This window comes from Oculina patagonica, chromosome 3 (genome assembly GCF_052425735.1).
Source record: "Oculina patagonica isolate OP01 chromosome 3, crgOcupat, whole genome shotgun sequence".
Classification (NCBI taxonomy): domain Eukaryota; kingdom Metazoa; phylum Cnidaria; class Anthozoa; order Scleractinia; family Oculinidae; genus Oculina; species Oculina patagonica.
In genome coordinates, this window is record NC_135760.1 from 11,612,548 (window position 1) to 11,633,180 (window position 20,633).

At 39.5% G+C, this 20,633-nt stretch overlaps 2 protein-coding genes across 2 annotated transcripts; one reads left to right on the forward strand and one right to left on the reverse strand.

The window, feature by feature from the left end:
- Positions 1–606: 606 nt before the first annotated feature.
- On the reverse strand, positions 607–5,102 carry LOC144646569 (serine hydrolase BPHL-like). The gene is made up of 3 exons (XM_078506200.1): positions 4,709–5,102; positions 4,043–4,240; positions 607–1,642 (listed from the first exon to the last, which is right to left on the reverse strand). Exons 1-3 carry the CDS (start codon positions 5,097–5,099, stop codon positions 1,323–1,325), a joined length of 909 nt encoding a protein of 302 aa, XP_078362326.1. The 5' UTR covers positions 5,100–5,102; the 3' UTR covers positions 607–1,322.
- Positions 5,103–5,609: 507 nt separating this feature from the next.
- Positions 5,610–20,248, forward strand: LOC144646585 (CYFIP-related Rac1 interactor B-like). Its single transcript, XM_078506224.1, has 13 exons — positions 5,610–5,836; positions 8,867–8,968; positions 10,022–10,143; positions 11,725–11,830; positions 12,261–12,337; positions 13,501–13,560; positions 14,473–14,547; positions 15,230–15,352; positions 16,324–16,403; positions 16,950–17,007; positions 17,651–17,719; positions 18,291–18,361; positions 19,247–20,248. Exons 2-13 carry the CDS (start codon positions 8,887–8,889, stop codon positions 19,308–19,310), a joined length of 987 nt encoding a protein of 328 aa, XP_078362350.1. The 5' UTR covers positions 5,610–5,836; positions 8,867–8,886; the 3' UTR covers positions 19,311–20,248.
- The last annotated feature ends 385 nt before the right edge of the window (positions 20,249–20,633 follow it).

Here is a 20,633-nt window from a genome sequence, read left to right on the forward strand (position 1 = left end):
AGCACAAGGACGATTTGAAATGACGAGCACGACACGAGGTCCAATTACTAATTAATCGTATCAATAACAAAATTCGAAGTTAGGAAGTCTTTGAGAATCTTTTTTAGTCTGAAAAAGTCAATGGTAAATTCAACTGGTTGTACAAAAAGTGGGAAAACAGCAAGAAAGAACCCATTTATATGCGCGTGATTGACGCGCGAATGGCGTAGGTGTCCAATTACAGGTATCCAATTTAAAAGTTGCTCAAATTGAATACCTGTTATTGGACACCCACGTGATCTCGCGCCGATTACGCGACAAATCGGCGCGCGCAGAACCAATCAAAATCGAGAATTTTGTTATAGATACGATTATAGATATAAGCGAATAGCGGAAAGGATAAAAAGAACGAGATTCCGATCGAGGACCCACTGGGTTTTTCGGTCAGAAAAAGAATTCTCTAACCGTTTTACAACGCAATAATTATCCGATCCGATACTTCAAAAATATGGGAACCGCAAGAAATGCACTTCGATTAGTTGATTGTAAAGTAATTAATCCTTTTTTCTATCTATGTCGTCAGTCAAAGTTGGTGGCTCGATTAATAAGGTAAAAATCAAGTATTGGCAAAATTGCATTTTATTCCAGACACACATATGAAAATAGTTTGGAACAAGAAGTTCTTTATTATTTTTTTGACCTGTAAAATATGAATCAAACTATATCAGAGGGTAGTAAAGAAATTTGAAAAAACTCTTTAAGTGTCATAAAAACTTAAAATAAACACACGTTTCGGGCTGAGCCCTTCTTCAGTGTTCTAATCTGAAAACGCGAGTTGCGCCATACAAAAAACAACGGTTCGCGCGCGCAAATAACACAGGAAGAACCAAGTACACGCAAGTTCTCAACATGCGACTCCGTTTGGCCAAGACTTGCACTTGTATTGGCTGGCAAAGACTAGCGTTCACTCTGGTCGGGATCAAATTTGCACGCAACTGGACGCACGTTTTTCACCGTTTCGCAACCCACCACAAGTTTGTTGTTACTTTTCATTGACATCGTTTTGAACTAGACTACATATGCGTGTCCGTTTGGCTAGATGGTCAATCAACGAACGTCTGCACAGATGTTCAACTTTGGATTACGGGTTTGTTAGAAGAACAGGAGCTTCTCAGAAGGGGGTGGTAAATTAAAAAAGAGAAAGGCCTATTTAAAAGACGGGGTAGCTAATTAGAAGGAAAGCTCATTGAAAGAGGGGGTTATTAAGAAAACACAGGGGTCCATTATCAGTCAGGGGCTTAATGGTAGAGAAAAAAAGGGGGGCGTGATGTAAAGGAAAGAGGCTAAATAGAAGATTTAGTGTTCCCTTCTCCTTTTAAAAATGCTCTAACAAGTGAGTTGAATTCATCTGCATAGCGAAGGTGAAGATTATGCCTTCCTTCTGGCATAACATGAAGCTTTGATCCATGAATGTTAGCATGTAAATATTCAGGATGGAACTCTGGTACCAGGGGGTCTTTCTGCCCATGTACCACCAGGGTGGGGCACTCAATCTTCTTTAGTGCGCTGGTACAAATGTCACCACCCCGAGCAGTAAGGTATTGGCTGATACCATCTACCCAGCCACTGTTCATTTCTTGCAGTCCTTCCTTTCCATACAGAGCTGAAGTGTAACCAGCATAAACTGGGTTAATCTTGAAAGCCTGGGTTGGCAGGAGGTGGGGGGTATGTCCAATATGAAATGGATGAGGATGCTCATCAGAAAATTTGAATTAAACCTGTTGTAACTTTTATGACTTTCATTTGTAATACTTGACATTTGACACCTTTTGGAGGGCACGCAGTCATGCTTTGGTTCATTGGTAACACTTGAAGCACGCGTACATTGTTGTATTCAAATTTTAAAATCTTGTCATGTGTTTATGTTTGTGGCGTGAGCAGAAAAAAGAGGATTTTGCATTTTGCATTTAATCGGTTGTTGGATTCATTTGGGCATGGCTCAAACTTTTTTTGACCCCTAAAATATACCATTTCTCCATGCATGATCAGGTAGACCACTAGCCTGTTCCAGGCGTTCGGTTAGTTGGGAAGCGGCGCAAGAAACGGCGAGCAAAAAAATGGGGAGGGGACTAAGGCGAGGGGGCGAGAGAACGCCTGTGAGCATTTTTAACAAAAGCTAGTTCCGGTATACCAGATTCTGGTATACCCTCTGATTGGTCAATTTTGACACCTTTTGTCAACACTCAAGCGTCCTTCATCTTGAAGTGAAATGAGATATGGCTGCGGCGAGTGACGGTCACGCAGAGCTCAACTCAGCAGTAAACAACGCACTGAAGGATTTTCTGGTTGAAAGTCTTCGCAAAGAACAGGAAGACTGTTTAATTTGGTCTATGAAGGAGAAGTTTTTCGGTATACTTCCAACTGGCTTTGGAAAGAGTCTGATATTTCAACTGTTTCCGCGTGTTATGTCGACGCTAACTCATAATGACACAGTTTCAACGATAATTGCTCTTCAGTAAATACAATAACCTAAGCTTCGCTAAAAGAAATATACATGCGATAAAGCACTTTCTAGTTTTAAAATAAATATTAAAACAACACGTTACAAGTGAAGTCGAATGCGGTCCGTCAAAAAGATAAATTTGTAAATGCTTGTATTATTGACAAATTGCTATTTATTCCTCGAAACTCTCAGCCAGGAATTCAAACAGGCTTCAGCCAGCAGACAATCAAAACAACATAAGCTAAAACATTCAGAAACTGAAAAGCGTAAAACAGCAACGAGAAAATTCCGGGCGAATTCAAACGGCCTCGAAAATATTTGTAAACAGTAGCGGTAAAACTGCATCTTGATAACAGTTTGTTCCACATCAATATTCATTGCTAAATCAATCTGGTCCAAAATATCTTTCACCCAGAGCCAAGCAGCGCCGCGATCTACTCTGTGTGGTTGATGTACTTGTAGATTCATTTTCTGAAGTGTGTGAACGCTTCACGGAGGGAGTTTCTCCCGTCGGCGATCTTGCATTCACTTGCCGCTTTTAAGACGTTTCTCTTTCGACAATCTCCGAGAATAATTTTTGAACGCTGGCATGAGTTCTTGCAAGTGTTCTTGCGCAGGTTAAACACCAAATTTCAGGAAAACGTGGGTTGGGATTCAGTCCATGTCCAAAAGAACTTGCGAGGTCGGCCAACACCAGACTCTCGGCTCCAGAAAACCCAACTAAGTCTTTGTTTGAAACCGAATTAAATAAAGAAACTCTCGGTACCTTGTTCCCCTGGCACTTAACATTTTTTGACAAAACCTGCAACACGTTGAAGGGCGGACTGACAATTCGGCGAATTCGCTTGCAGAAGACTCCGAGTGCAGACATTTAAACGCAGACGATAAAATGCATTTCCCAACATGGAAGAACTTGAGAAACCATATTTACCGGGAAATCTGTCAGAAATCTGATTGAAACTGACAACTGAAAACCACAAGATTCAATGTCTGCGCTCATGTTACCCGGGCCCTGTCGGAGGTCTAGAAGTAGGCGGAAAGACCTTTTGTTATGAATGCTCACAGGCGTTCTCTCGCTCGCCCCTTCTCCCCGCCTCCCTCCCCTTATTTTTTTTTCGCTCGCCGTTTTTCGCGCTTCCCAACTAACCCAACGCCTGGAACAGGCTAGTAGACCACCAACATAGTATGACAGCGTTTTTATTTCTTCACCTGCAGCCCTGAATGAGGCCACAATGGCTAAAATATTGGTGTTCTGAGCATCACTGTGCCTTTCATGTCAGAGGAAAGTAGAAACAACTAGGTAATTTTGACATTATATAAAATAACCAACTCCTGGAGTTCAGTGATGATTGTGATGACAATTTGATGTTTACTTTTTTTAACTGAAAAAGGCTTAGTGTTCCTTAGTCAACTTCCTTTTTGTAGTGTGTTTTTATGTTTGATACTGATGTTTTGCAAAAAAATTGAAAGCTGGTTATATTGACTTTGAGGACTGAAAGCTAGAATTATCCATTTCATTATTCTAACTGTCTTATAAATTTCAAAATCAACATGCCTCACCTTCTAAGGGCTCCCGCATCTTAGGACTCCACTTTGATGTGTCTCTGATGGCATCATACAGCTTGACGTCTTCAGCTGTAACAGTTGCATTTGCGCCCCACACCACCAGGCGATGAACACACTGAGGATGAACAGCAGCCAGAATCATGGCAGTTATTCCGCCATCACTCCATCCGAGAATGGAATATTTAGAGTGACCTATAGATATGTGGAAGTACAGATACCAAGTTTTTCTGTCAGTCAGGCTTGAGATTAAGACGTTTTTTTAATGGTACTGATTTCTCCAGGGAGAAATACAAATGTAGGGAAAGGGGCATGGAAGTTAGCAAATATATTCCTATTTTATTTTAGTTTAAGTTATCCACAATTTTTACACCTTACTCAGTGTCGTTGTCATTATTTTCTATTTTAATGTGCTTATCTATATCTTTTTGGTGGATCTAGTGAGGGGGGTGGGGGGGGAGTGGTTTGGCAAGCCACCCAATCCACACCCTCTGGATCCGCCTCTTTGGAATACACCTTGGTATGGGGGGTGTGGAGTTACAAAATGATCAATTGCCTCTGATCAAAATTTTTTGTGGGGGTTTTCAAATAGGAAAATGGTTTGTATAAAGCCTACAAGAAGGTATCAATATCCTTATCAATGTAATTAAGACTTTCCCTTACCAAGAGTTTCCATAAGTGCGGCGGCATCGTTAGCATCTCTTGTAAAAAAATCAGCTGGAAAATCACGTTTCGGAGGAATCGATTTTCCGTATCCTCGAGGATCAAATGCTATCACTGTAAATTCATCCTTAAGTCCCTTCAGCTGTGGACCAAAGTCACTTTGTGTTGAACCCAGCGCTCCGGGCATACACAGCACAACATGGCTACCTTTCCCGGCAACTTCGTAATGAATTCCAACTCCATTTACTTGCATTTTTGATGACATTGTACTCATGTAACGCGGTATTTGTTGCAGCTTAACTGTGCTCGCCAAGGATTTCACATTGACAGTTTTTCGAAGGAAAAAAGTTCGCGAGATTGCGAGTGGAAAACGGGTCAAAACAACCGCCATGTTGTATTTAGGTCCCAGTCTCTCTAGGTCGGAATTTAGAAGCTATTCCCAGGCTCTTAACGGAGGGATCTTTATTGCAAACTTTGATCGCGGCAAAAAAGAGGAGTTTCCCCCTGGTTATAGAACTACTAATTGACCTGAAATTCAGACCTTTTTAACGTTTTCAAATGGCTAGGAACATGTTCATCTTTCCGCATCAGTAATTATAAATTTCCTGCATTTGTCTTTTTTGCTTTTTTGTCTTTGTCTTTTTGCTCAAACGTGGTTTTATACACTATTTTTTGAAGGCAGTGTATGAAACTTCAGCTGGAACAGAGAAGAAAATTCCTCGCCCTCCGCTTTCTTTTTCCATTGGCCAGTCTCCCATTTCCTTTCCCGCCAACATATTACCATATTTGGAGGTCAGATCGAAAGGGTCCGTACATCGAGATTGAACGTGAAAAGGAGCCATACCGAAACAGCCCTATAATATTATGGGCTAGGAGGGCGTGGAAATGTGCCATTCAGTTCCCTTGCTATTTGAAGCTTGAAGCGCCACTGGGCAACAAGGAAGAGTTCTACAACTGCAACTCTTAGCGCAGACTTTCAAGACAAGAAAGGGAGTTTTTCTAACTTTGATTAACTTTTCGTTGATTTCGGCGACGAAAGAGAGGGTTTGATCGCATTTTGTGCGAGTTAGGGACCCGCTGTTGGCTGACAAGTTGTGGTTCTGCGTTTCCCTTTCCGGTTGAGGAAAGGTGAGTGATCGTTAGCTCTAGCTTCTACAAACTACACAGCTTTACTGCTTAGAAAATCTATGTAGTTTGTCTCATGTTTGCTTGTGCTATGTTGCCCCAAAGTCTACCTAATTCACTCTTTGTGATTTGAACACGCGATCACAAGATTTGTTTGTGAAAGTGGAACTGGTCTTCGGTTGAGGTTGTTCGATTTCATGTAGGTTTCACAAGACGAATCATGTTGTTCAGCTTGCTTTTTTATTGGCTCAAGCATAGGAATATGTCGAGACTGAGGGGAAAATGCACAAGCAAAGAGAATATCCTAAACTTATGGGAAAGAACTTTCGATGTTAAAAATGTTACAATTGCACACATCGAAACACACTTCAACGTAATGAATCATCGACCCCTTATCTTATCATTGCTTAGCTGTTGTTCTGTTTTGTAGTTGGTAAATATTCGCACTGATCCTTCTGTAAACGTCTTCAGCTACTTCCTTGTTAAGAACTGAAGTCTTTAATCGTTTCTCTCCGGCATATGCCTTTTATAGGGCGTTAAAAAGTTTATAAGCTTATTGATTAGTAATGAACACGATCAGAAATTAATGTCGTAGTAAGCCAGTGAGTTTAATTAAGTTTTGCACGAGGTGCTCGTAAAGTAAGCTTACAATTTTGAGAACAACATAGAACTTACACTTTCTACATGTTGTAACGTTGAAACTAAGAAGGTTTCTTGTCTAGCCGGCTATCCTTGGTCGTAACTTGAAATTGTAAGGTATTGTTTCATTTTCAGTTACTGGTTACATGCATGTGCATGTCAAATTGTAAATTTAAGTAAGCCAATGTATTCAACATTAGCTTTTGTGTTACACTCACTGGGCTCTAACAGGTTTTGTTCATATTTTTATCAAGAAAGTAACGGTTTTTCAATATTTCATTTTTATTGATGTGATATTTTCTATTCACCCGGCTTTCGTTACTTTTAAGGGACTTACCCTCAACAGGAAAACAACTGTCTAAATCGCTCGCACAAAATGACACAAACAACTGTAAAAGCGATGTACACGAAAAACGACAAATTTATTTAATAAAACACAACACGTTTGTTCTCCAGATTGCTTGCAGTTACTTCCACTCCAGTTTGCTTGCGGTTAGTTCCACTCCGGTTTGCTTGCGATAATAATTGATGCCAATTAATCGATTGATATTGGAAATCGATGAACAATCGATGATGGAAAATTTTGTGACTTTTAATTTCTTCCATTTTCATCGACTGTCATCGATTTTCATCGATTACCATTGATTTTTATTTGGTTTGACTCAATATGGGTGTTATAACATCACCTCAGTGGCTCTTAAAAGCGATCAATACCTCATTTATTCATTTTCGTGATATATTATTATTTCTGTTATGCAGCAAAAACAATGTTATTAAGAAAAGGGGCAAGGTTTACACTAGCGTATAGGTTACTTGAGAAGATGGTAGTCTTTGACTACACACTTAATAACAAGTGTAACGTCCGTTGTTTTATCCCCGGCTTTATCAGCTTCTTCAGACTTTGTGCGCTCAGATCACGATCAGTCGTTTTAGGATTGCGAAAATCTATTTCCGGATATCCTGTAAAATTATCCTGGGGATGCCCAAGTACGCCGCAAGATATCGATAACGATCGATGACAATCAATGAAAATCGATAGCAATCGATGACAATCGATGTAATTAAGGAAATTTGATTTGTGACTATCAATTGGTCATCGATTGGCCGATGCCAATCAATATCAATTAACTAACCATCATCAATTGATATCGATTGATTGATTGATTTCCGATCATCAATTTTCATTGATTGGTCAGGCCGGGATTTAGACAGTTGTTTCCCTTTATAGTGCAAGTCCCTTAAAAGTAACAAAAGCCATTCACCCTTTACTGCAGTAACTAAGAAACATTTTGTGTAAGGCCTGGTTTACACTAGCAACATAATGACATAAAGAAAAAATAACTTTTTCCTAATATCGTTATGCTTATTTCATTATGTCCCTGTTACGTTGTTATGCCGTGTTGTTCACACTGGTGACATAAAACATCAATGCAAGGTGTTTTTTTGCATTTGCCTGACCTTGTCATTATGTCGTGTCACTAGTGTGACCCAGATCTAACTTGTCTTACAATGGTTACAAGTCTCAGACAAGTTGCACTAGTTGAAATATTCTACCTCATTCAAAAATGGCATGTACTAAAACCCAAACCTGCGAAACAACCAAAACGGCCAAAATGAGTGAAATGAAACAAATCACAGGAACAAGCAAAAGGTTAAAGCCATGATTACAATTATTTAGAGCTAACCGTAAACAGGCTAACCTGAGCATTATTCAGGCTAACCAGAGTGCTGAATAATGCTCAGGTTAGCCTGTTTACGGTAAGCTTTCAATAATAGATCATATTCATATTCTCGGTATTGAACTGAAACTTGCTTGCAATGGAAGCTAATGTGGGGAATCTTTTCAAATGCAAATGACATGAAGCTCTTCTGCAATGATAATTCCCCGCATTAGCCTCCATTTTCAGCTGGTTCCAGTCCAATACCGAGAATACAAATATGGTCTATTGTAATGGGTTTTGCTTGTTTTGTGATTTTGTTTTGTTTCGGCTGTTTCAGTTGTTTCAGCGGTTTCATTTCGATTGTTTTGTTTCGGTGGTTTTTATTCGTTGTTTTGGGTTTTAGTGCATGATTTCAAAAATATGCATTTCACACAATTTTAGTTAAATAATTGTCCCCCTCTTGTTATTTGCTATGCCTGCTTGAGCCATGATTTCTTCTGTTAGGCTAATAAAGTCCCAGGCCCACAGAGCAGATATTTCTCTTGCCATCTAGGAAAGTCTCAAATTTACTAATAATAATAACAATGGATTTTTATAGCGCCATATCCATGGCTCATAGCGCTTTACAGTAATACTATCCACCATCCCTTCAACTGCCTAGATAGTGGAACTGCACTTTAAACCTTACCTTCTGGGAAAATGTTATTTAGTTTATTACTGTTCATATCTGCAGTTCATGACGAACAACCTGTTATGGGGAATCTCCTCAAACTTCTAACGAGAGAAGAACAAGATGCCTCCGGTAGCAAAATTGACATATTCCTGGATTTTGAAAGTAAGTTTTACTTATTCTGATGAAATTTTTTTTTTTATGATTCAAATTTCGAATATTAAACTGAATAATAAAAGTCATTCAATGGTAACCTCCACTAAATTTCTAGAATGTTCTTGTGCAGATCAGGATCGTGAAATCCAGATGCAATGAATGCTAGTACTATTCAGTTTAACTTACAAAATTTGAATCAAAGAATCCTAACTGCTCTAGATTTATGAAAGGAATAATTTTTTTTAGGGAAACACTTTTTTTTGGTTGTAATAGAGCAATAAATTTCTGTCTTGCAATATTGATTCAGAATCATTCGTACAAGTCATAAGAATTGAGAAAATGGCCACAAAAGTGAAAATGCTCTATTACTGTGTATGAGAGATGATCATTTCAAATAATTTGTATGGTGCAAAGCGGGTTGTCAGTAGGCTGCTTCATTGTTGAGGTAGGTGGCTGATTTTGCCAGTTTTAATTAAAGAATCAGAGAATATCCCAGCAGAGTAGCTGGTTCATCACAAAGTGTGAGGCAGCGAGGCATGTGATCCATTCCGGTTAGCCTAAATAGCATTTTGGTTAGCCTAGATGACATTCCTGTTAGCCTAAATAGCATTTCGGTTAGCCTAAATGGCACTCCAGTTAGCATAAATAGCACTTCGGTTAGCCTACATTTAGCTTAGGAACCTTGCGGTAAGCCCTTTTATTTGCAGTAGGGATTTCTGCCTCGCATGCCTCGCTGCCTTGTCTCGCACGCCTTGCTGCCTTGTCTCGCACGCCTTGCTGCCTTGTCTCGCATGCCTCGCTGCCTTGCCTCGCACGCCTTGCTGCCTTGTCTCACATGCCTCGCTGCCTTGTCTCGCATGCCTCACTGCCTTGTCTCGCACACCTTGCTGCATTGCACATTTGTAGGACTCAGAGTAACTGGCCAAACACATGAAGTAGGTGTAGATTTTTACTGGCTGCTGGCTATTTTTGACAACCTTGCTTCAAAGGTTGACAACTTATTAACTAACAAAAGTCATTTCTTAAAATTTTGAATAGATTTTCTTGTTTTTTCATTTTAAGATGCAACTCCTACAGAATCAGAGAGGGAAGTTTATGAGGTAGTCAATGGTGTGCTGGTTGTTGCACCTCAGATTCTTCAAGAGTTACAAAATTATCGAGGTGCAAATGAAGAAATCAGACAAGTAAGTCTTTCTGTGGGGTTTCAATGGAAAATAAAATGTAGTGGAGGCGCGGTGACCTAATGGTTAGTGCGCCAGACTCCAGATCGAGCGGTTCAGGTTCAAGACCTGGCTGGGGTATATCTGTGTTGTGTTCTTGGGCAAGACACTTTACTCTCATAGTACCTCTCTCCACCCAGGTGTATAAATGGATACCAGCGACATGATCTTGAGGGGGGGGGGGGTACCCTGCAATGGACTAGAATCCCATTCAGGGGAGAGTAGAAACATTCCTAGCCACTTAAATTACATGCTACTAAAACCGGGATAAACCTTGGCAGTATGGGCCACATGTTTAGCAAAACACGTCCACGTACTGTACTGGCATCGGGATATGTTCGGAATGTATTCGGAATACTTCGGATATCTGGAAAACTTTGGACATTGTCGTATCGTCTTCGGAAATCCTGGCACTCTCAGAATAAAAATCTCACACCTTTGACCCAGAAAAAGTTGGCAGGTATAAGCTTTACATTTGCCAGTACCCATTTGTACACCTGGTTGGAGAGAGGCGCAATGAGAATAAAGTGTCCATCCAAAGAACACAATATGATGACCTGAGCTGCTTAATCTGGAGTCTAACACACCAACCATGAGGCCACTGTGCCCCAAGCAACTGTATATGGGGGAGGGACTGTTACTACATTACTCACAGTAAAAATAAATGGTTCTCAAATCGTTTTGCTGACATTTGAGACTTATGCTTTTAGCCAGATGGCCGTCCAGCTGTCCTGTGGATGGCTACTTTTTAGGAGAAAATAGCAGTCGGTCATTGGACATTAGCCGACCAAAATTTGTTCATGTCTGACGAAATCCCAAGTGTGGTCAGGCATGATGTCCGGACAATTTTTGGATGGTAAATCATTTTATGGCAACAATGAATAAAATTAAACCATTGTTTTTAGTGATGTCCAACCAAAATTTTGTTTTGTCCGACCATGATGGTGTCTTAGTAGGACTTATGTCCTTTCAAGTGAAAAAAATTATTTGCAGCCCTGTGTATATATGTGTGTAGAGCATGAGGCCCATTACAGAATCAATTTCATTGAAAGGATTGTCATGTAGGGAGTAAGAAGCGTTCCTACAGGGGAGCGCTTATTGGTGGCTATATAAAGTATAGTTACCATTCTCGTCCCCATAGCCCTTTCGTTTCTCTTAGCCGACTTGGCATGAGAAAACGGAGGGCTCTGGGGACATAGGATTTTTGAAATAATTCGAATTTGTTTGATTGGCTGTTTGGAACAAAGAATTCCTAAACGGAAGTCAAAAACGTAACGACTCTCTCATACATTCTTTTGAAACATCATGACTGCATACATGAAGACCGGAAGTCCTAGAATCTAGGACTGGAAATTCTTTGTCCCCAGAGCCCTTCGTTTCCTTGTGCCAAGTCCCAGCCGGCTAAGAGAAACGAAAGGGCTATGGGTACGAGAATGTATAGTTACTTGTCAAACTCATTCCCAGTCTTCAACTTCCTCCAAGTACACGTCAATACGGCAATACGTCGGTTCGCTTACATTGCATTTTCATATGTTCTTACTGTAGGCAATTTCTAATGCCCTTGATGAAGAGCTGCAAGAAATGGCATGGAAGGCAGTGGTACCACTTGTTGGAAAGCTTAAGATGTTTTATGAATATGCTTTAGAGCTTGGTAAGAGATCATAGAATAAACTTGTTGTTTGTTGTTGTTGTTGTTTACCATTGGGGGAAAGGGGGAATTCTTTAAAAATGTTTTCCCAGTTTCTCTGCTGTCAGTAGCATTTTTGATCCTTTTCAGTTCAGCAAAATACTTTGCCTCTCATTTGGTATATTGCGAGGGTCAAAAAGAGTGAGTGGTAAACAAAATGACAAAAAAACACTGTATGTGACATTTGATAGTTGACTAGTTGACTCTGAAGTGATGCAAATTATTTCCAATCAACATTTTGAGTTTTGAATCCAGGTGCCGTTTCCAGAATACATGTAAAATGTAAAATCAAATTTCCATTAATAAATTCATTCATTGATCCTATAAAGGATCCTTGGCAGATGAACAGTTGTTTTGTTTTTTAATTCTTGTTGGATTTGGGATTTTTTTGCAGAGGCCGTTCTTCCTCAGCTTCTCCATGCTCTTTGTGCTGGGACAGAGACACCCCTTGAGCACCTTGAACGGCAGCAGGTAAATAAAATGTGGTCCTATATTTTGTTAATTAACTTGCTGGCACATTTGTGATGGCAATGTTTACATAAGAAAAAGCTGCAATGTACTTACACCTAGATTCAAACCTCAAGCAGCTTTCTTCTTCTTTCCAGGCATCTAGGCAAAATATTTAAATGTAGGTGTTCAAATTCTTTCATGTTCCCGATGTTTATTTCTGTAACTTAGACTGAAGTTCTGTGAAGCTTGTACTGTTCAGATTGCAAGTGAAACTTGGCTACTCATATCTTATGCACTGGCTTCATGGGTGGCATGCTGTACTCCAAACTAAACAGTCAGTGTTTGAGCCTCGGGGCAAAACACTGCCTCTCACTACCCAGGAGTATAAATAGCAACCAGCAAATTGTTGGGGTAGCCTGATGAAATGCTGGGCTTTTGGCGTGAGACTCACTCTTTTTGACCCAATCTCACGCAACCACGCCATTCAGACAAAATATCACGCTTCTTTTTTAATACTACAACTTTAGGAAAAAGTCTTATTAATTTAAATAAAGTTTTATACTTTCAGCTGTACTTTGGTAGAGATGAACGCTAATCGAGTAGGGAAGAGTTTAAACACAACAAACGCTTGCCCATTATGAAGGAAATTGCTTCTCTGCAACTTACATTTTTAATTTTTTGGAGGGGGAATATACCCCCAGCCCACCCTTGAAGTTACCCCCTCTGGGTCTCACTAATGCTCCTTCGGGGCAATTCGATTTCTCACTCCATACCAGCCAAAAAACTTGGCATCTATGGGAATGGATAAGTGGTACCTGTATTGCTTATCCATCCCCACTTGTATTTCTAATCTGTGATGTATTAACAATACTCTTAGCTGCTTTGTGCTACACTACTGAGAATCATGAGAGTTTAGCACTGGGAAATACAGTGAACATGTACATTTGTGTGAGCAACTTGGTCCTACATGTAAAAGGCTTTACTTTATATTTCAACTCTTTTCTGAAAGGTTATTTGAAAGCCATTTAGATGAGGTAATTTACATAAATGCGATTTATTGCTCCTTTCTGATGGTGCATAGTGTTTTTGACTCCCTACCTTTAAGCAACATGTTTTGCTTAGCAACAGCCATAATTAATGAAGCTAAATGTGTTTTTTTTTTTGCGTTTTTCCCTCTTTAACAGGCTCTGGCAAAACAGTTTGCAGACATTCTTCACTTCACACTTAAATTTGATGACTTAAAGGTATTGAGTGGTGCTCACATACAGTTGTGGTGATACTTAATTCTTTTAAACAATTAGACTACTCACCCTCCTTTTCTATCAGCAAATAGTCAACAAGGCACAACTGAGTTTCACATTTGCTATAGAAAATGAGTGTAAGTTGTCTTATTGTTTTAGTAGATACTCTAAAGGAGCAGTCCAAAACCTACATTTTTATGTACTTTTAAGCCCAAAAATAAGAAATATTGTCCCTTTAAAGAACCATGCCGACATGATCATGTTCTATCAGCTAATAGAAAACAATGGCAGAAGCAATCATATTTGCAGTTTTCCAGTCAAAGGCTGCTGAGTTTCTACTAACTAAAGATACGGAATATATTCCAGTTTAATGCAATCCTTTCTGACTGGTGGCACCCTGTGAAAGATCCCAGGGTTCTCAATAGAAATTTTAGCAGCTGTTGCTGTGTTGTTTTCACCCATAACAGGGATCTACATGGCCAAAGGCTATGTAACTTAAATCTATTGACTGCAGTGCTTTGACAGCCGTAACACTTTCAAGTGACACTCGTGGCAGGTGTTACGGGTTACGGGTTCAACTGAGAACCCTGGATCCCACCTGTGATGTTATATTTCAGTGATGCACTTAGGTCCTTAGGGGAGTGTTTCATCATCCTCTTCATCATCATCATCATCAAAAACAATAACAGTGCAAGATAGGTGTGGGTGTATGCAAGGAAAAGTCAATTAACAAGTGGGATATTAATTTTATAGTATGCCAGAAGGAAGCATTGCATATCTATGTTATCCCATGTCAATTCCTTGGTCAAAAAAATGTAACATTATGTTAAATTCTGTCATGTTTTGTGATGCTGTGGATGGGCTCTTTCACGGGTATGGCTAATAAAAGAAACTTGTTTTTTTCAACATTGACAGATGACAAACCCAGCAATTCAAAATGACTTTAGTTACTACAGGAGAACGCTAAGCAGAAGAAAAATGGCAAATGCGGTAAGCTGCAAGGTTTAAATCGTTTAGTCTTGTTGATAATCTTCTCAAAAAAACAGAAATCTTTTTATCTCAAATAGTGTTGTAGGCATGCAATGTGTGCAGAGGTTACAGTACATTATATATATGTCTGAATTTATCAAAACCGGGTCAAAGAAAAGTGACGTCAGTATTCTTCAACAAGTACGTTACTGCGCGAATTGGCTTACAACGCCACAAAAAAGGGGGAAAAAAAGAAATACAGCGCTGAAAGGTAGAGAAGAGAGAGGAGAAGAGAAAAAAAGACTGACATTCCCTTTAGTTTTTATATCATCGAGTTTGGAGATAGTTTCTGGCGAGAAAAAAATCGTTTACAGCGATTTGCGCTTAAAACGGTGAACATTTCCTTGACCTGGTTTTGATAAATTCAGACATATATATGTATGCAAAGTCCAGTTGTTCAAAAATTATGTGGACAGTGCTATCCACTGGATAATAAATTGCTATTCAGTGGACAACAAACTATGCTATTCACAGCATAGGCTGATGATAAAGTTATGATTCTTAAACAAAAAAGATACTTTGGCAAGCATGCAACTGCTCAGGCAAGCAAAATTTGAGAGTTTTGTCTAAAGCTGGAATTCACATTTTTTTGCAAGCCCTGCATTAAGTAACTATCTTGATTTGTTTTTCTGTTGTTCCGCAGGATGATGATAACGAAGGAATTCAAGTGTCAAATGAAATGGCCAACAGAATGTCCTTATTTTATGCTTACCCCACACCTCTTTTAAAAACTCTTAGCGACACCACATCAAAGTTTGTAACAGAGGTAATACAATTCTGTATGTACTTCAGAAATGTAAAAGTAATCGTCCCAGTTACACTTAGCCAAAGCCAAAAATTAGCAATTTTAAATAGTGAGATTTGACATGCTTTTCCACCTGAGCTATGATGATGTTACATGTCAGTGGGGAAGGATGGGGGTCTGTCCCTCTCACTTGTCATACCTTTAGACCATGTTCCCACCCCCTCCTAAGTGGTTCAAGGCTCTTTGTGCTATTTCTATAGAAAAATATTACAAAGTGTCGCAAAAAAAAATTCAGTTTCTCTAGGTTCCTACCACTTTGGAAATCCTGATTCCAGCCCTCTCTCCTCCTGCCTCCATTCTCTTTGCTCAGTCCCCTATGCCCCCTCAACAGGCCAACGATCATTATGTGTATGGTCATCATAAGAAAAGTCAATATGTCAAGTTAAGGGAGGCTGTGTGAACTAGTGGTTAGGGCACTGGATGTCTCGGGTTCAAATCCTGCTCCCTGCCACTAGACGGGTTTGTGTTTAAAAAAAAAGTAAAGTCTGTCTCCGAGCCATGAGGCCCATACAGCCGGAGCTTATCCCGGTTTCCGTAGCATTAAGCGACTAGGAGTATTGCTATTCCCCCCTGGATGGGATGCTAGTCCATCGCAGGGTTACCCCCCAGCAGTAAATTCGCTGGTACCCATTTCTACACCTGGGTGGAGAGAGGCACTGTGAGAGTAAAGTGTCTTGCCCAAGAACACAACACAGCGCCCCGGCCAGGCCTCGAACCCGAGCCGTTCGACTCGGAGTCGAGCGCGCTAACCATTAGGCCACTGCGCCTCCCACAGACAGGTTTGTGTTTGGTGGTCCAAAATTCAACCCCATCAGCCAGCAGTCATCCTCCTGTCAGCTGGGATTTTCAAATATGTTATGTTTGTTTCAAATACATGGCCCCACAAGCTTCTAGCTTACGCACTAAGCTAAGCCTTTTTTTCTCACTTTCAGAACAAAAGCCTTCCAATAGAAAATACAACAGACTGTCTTAGCACTTTAGCAAATTTATGCAGAACAATGATAGAAAATCCGTAAGTACTGTTTCATCTTGTCATGATGTTATATTGAAGTAAGAATACTTAGTTTGTCACATGGTTGCACTAGACTGAAATAAGTCAGGGCAAAGGTCAAGATAGCGGCCAAGAATTTAATATCTGGCCTGGGTTATTCAAAGATTGGGTAATGTTGTTCACTGGATAAACCACTATCCACTGGATAAATTTGACAAAGGGCTACCATTTGATCCAAAATGGACTGAAAGAGCTTTCATATACCCGTAACATCAAGAGAAAATATGAGTGATGGTATTGTGGCACTATTGTACGGTAGCTGATTTATTAATCAGGACTGGGTTATTCAAATCACGATTAATCTAATCCAGGATTATCACAAATAAGGCTTTTTTGCTTAAATTTTCTGTCCTACAGTTTTGACATCAACTTCAAACCTTACAAAACAAAAGCAATAAAGAAACTACAAGAGAAATTGAACCCTTGATAACCTTTTAATCATGGTTTAGTGTTAATTGACTTTTGAACAACCTGACCCTGGTGTACTGTTGTGTATTTTATTTGCAGAGAATTTTCATCTAGAGTCGCAAACCAAGAAACATATCTCTTTTGTCTTCGTGTAATGGTAAGTTGGCTTATGTTGCTTGCACTAAAAGTTTCCATCCAGCTTGAGTACGGTAAAAAACCACATATAAGAACCTTCAATTTTCCAAGCTAGCCAAAATAGGTTTTACTGGAAAATTAGGCTATTTAGTTTCTTAAATTAATGGGCCCTTATCTTATTTATAAAAAAAGGTACTTGTTGCTAGTAGGATATTGGTACAGTCTATTGTTTATATAAAATATGCATACAATTATGTCTAAGTGACTGCAATAATCTAAACAAATCGAAACGCTATTCTAGGCTGTCTTGTTTATTTTTATTCCCCTTGTACCTATTAAACATCAAGAAAACAAAACTTAATTCTAAGTGTCAACTGAAAGTCATAAAATAAGAACCTATTTCAAATTGTTGGCTACTGAAAACAGGTCCTTATGCAAACTAAATGGAAAATCTTATCCAAGCATATCTACGGATTTCAACTATAACTCATTTGTACCACTTGCCAATTTGCTGACCAAGAGTACAGAGTAACTCTCTCTTAGTGGAGAAAGTCTGACAAACACAGACTGCAGAATTGCAGACTTTCACTCCTGTTTACAGTTGGCGTAATGGTAACAGTACAGACAATGTAAGTTTTTTGACGCTGGTTTTGTTTTATTTTTAGGTTGGTCTTATAATTCTCTATGATCACGTTCATCCTGTAGGAGCATTCGCAAAAACATCAAATATAGATGTAAGTACATTTTGTATACTTGTTGGCTACAAGATGTCCCCTTGCTTCCAAAAATTTCCCTTGTGTTCCTTTATCGTTCCCTAACATATCAGAAAGACACTTGTTCCCGTGTTTTTTCCATTTGTTCCCTTGTTCCCAATTATTTTATGGCCATGTTCCCTTGTTGCCTAGAACCCCTGGGGGAGCCTCAACAATAACTCCCTTTAATAAGTCTTTCCCAGTTTCCTTCTCGGTAGGCCTTGCTGTTCACCAGTTCTCCTCTAGCTTGGCCAGGCCTTTCTTTAGTATGTAAGTGTAGCAGCCACTGTGAAGCCAATGTAGTATAAGTTTGTAACAGATGAAGAGCCACCACGTGGACACACTGTTAATAAATTGATTACTTACTTTACTTACTAGTTTGCAGTTTACAAGTAATATTTTGAATTAGAGATCAAAACGAAAAGTGAGAATGAAGCGCAGCCACCAAGAGTAAACTGTAGAGTGCTATCATGTAATAAACGGCCCCTGAAATCAAAACGTATCACTATTCTGCAGTGACGAGTTAGTTAAACTTATTTTTTCTATTCTACAGATAAGAGCTTCAATAAAAGTGTTAAAAGATCAACCTTCTGGTTCGGTAGATGGTCTTCTTAATGCTTTAAGGTGAGCATTAACAACTTTTGTAAAGTTTTCCATTCCTTGCAGTCCAGTCCAGTCCAGTAACCACCTTTCCAACTATAACATGGCGGTGAATGGGCTTTCACAATTTTCCCTCCGTCAATAGGCGCACTTCAATGAGGTCATTAATGATTGGATAGTATAAAAAATCGGGTGTTTATTGGTTGAGAATTTATGCTTCATTAGAGTGGTTAAGTTTTCAACTTGCGCCTACTTGCGACACCGTCTGGGCAGGACTTGCGTTGACTTGCGATGACTTCGTCAAAACTTTTATTACCATGCGAGTTTAGTCATAAACCTTGCGTAGCATTCAGCATTTGGCGTTCTTTATCTATTGGCACTGATTTTAATTTTCAGACCTATACGCCGTTTCAGTTTTTATAGGGGGTCATTTCTCTATTCTGGTCACGTGACTTGTCAAATATAGCCGAGATTTGTAACTCCTGAAGTACTCTTCATTAGAGCAAACCTGTGCAAAAAGCTTATCCATAGGAGGTCTGATTTCCAAAATATGACAGTTAGAAACCTTCCTTAAGCGGCCTTCACACGACAAACCAAAGTTGGCAAACTTATGTTGACCCTATGTTGGCAAACTCAAGTTGGTGTGTGTGAACGACACAACAACAGTGGACAAACAAGTTGGCAAACTGTTGGTGAGAATAGAGACAAGTTCTATTTTGTCGCCAACAGTTGGCCACTTTGTTTGCCGTTGTTGCGTCGTTCACACACACCAACTTGAGTTTGCCAACACGAGTTGGCCAATAGTTTGTCGTGTGAAGGCCGCTTTAGAAACAAATTGGTCGTTAAGAAGCACCCCCCTTAACAAAGTTAATTGTTTAGCAATGCTCACTTCCTTCGTTTTCATTCCAGGTATAGCACAAAACACTTAAACGACGAAACAACGCCAAAGAACATCAAAGGACTTCTTGTTTAAAAAGTTCGCCTTGAGGAAACTCTGGATTTATTCGACAGCTAAAACACTAGTGATGAACGCTTCGATTCTTAATGATATGAAAGCAACTCTCTAGGAAAATGGAATTTACGTTCTAGTTCTGGAGCTTTCAAGGGTCACCTGTAATGTAACATTTCGGTGAATGTAATGTGAGAGCAACTCTAATGGACGTTATGTTGCACTTATTTTTCGATTCATTTTAAGAGCGGTTTTCATTTGAATGTCGTGAAGCAAAAAAACAAAAACAAAAACAAAAAAACAAATTATTTCAGTTGCCCCTCCCAACGAACCTACAGAGCACAACGAGCCAATGAGAATCCGTGGCAAATTCACAAACGGGCGCAAAGCGCGGGAAAACACTCAGGCCAAGTGTCGATTAATTTGATTGGTCAAGTATGTGGCGTGAGTTTTTTTTTAACCAATCACAGTTCGTAGTAAAACAAAACCAAAGCAATTACGCATTGCGGCACTCACTGAAAACGGCTCTTACATATTCGTGCTGATTTTCCATTCGCAAAATTGGCTGAAAAGTTTATCGTAATTTCCCATCAAATTTTTTTTGAGTACCAGAGTTAACGCGCGTTTTAATTTAAAGGTGGAGTTTCTTTTACCTTGCATTTCTGTTTTAGTGCTTCAGTCGAAATCCCGCGGTCGCCATTCTGTGATGTGCAATGACGTCATGCAAGATGGCGGCCTACGGTATAATAAATTAGCAAGTGAGTTGAACCGTGTGATTTCCGTCTGCTCTTTGGTGACAGTCGAGAAAAGCTGTTTATTTGTCCCGAGTTTCCCACAACGTAAAGAAACATCGGTATCTAAGAATTCAAATCTTTGTGCCCGCTGGTTTCGTTGTTTATAACATGTATCTTTGTGTATAAATAATTCCCAGGTAGCAAATATGAAAAGAGATTGAATTCCAACTTACCTGGGGCTTTCATTTGACCTTGTGAATTATCTTAATGACTTTTATTTCACGTGACCTATGAACAAGTGAAATGGTCATATTTTTAGAGTGACTTTAATAAGCTAACATACTCGAATCATAGGAAACACTCCACAAATGACAGACACTTATTAGCGAGTTACGGCTAACGTTACCTTATTCTTACTAATTTTCGCGAGTACTAATTTTGGCGACTTTCGCAAAATTTCAAAATAATCGCGAAATTTAATACGCGCGAAAACTACATTGTGCGAAATTTAAGCACGCGAAAATTAATGCCATATTATATATCAAAGCAATGGAAATTTTAAATGTTTGGAACTGCAACTCTCAACCCTTGGAAATACGTTTCCGCCTTGTTT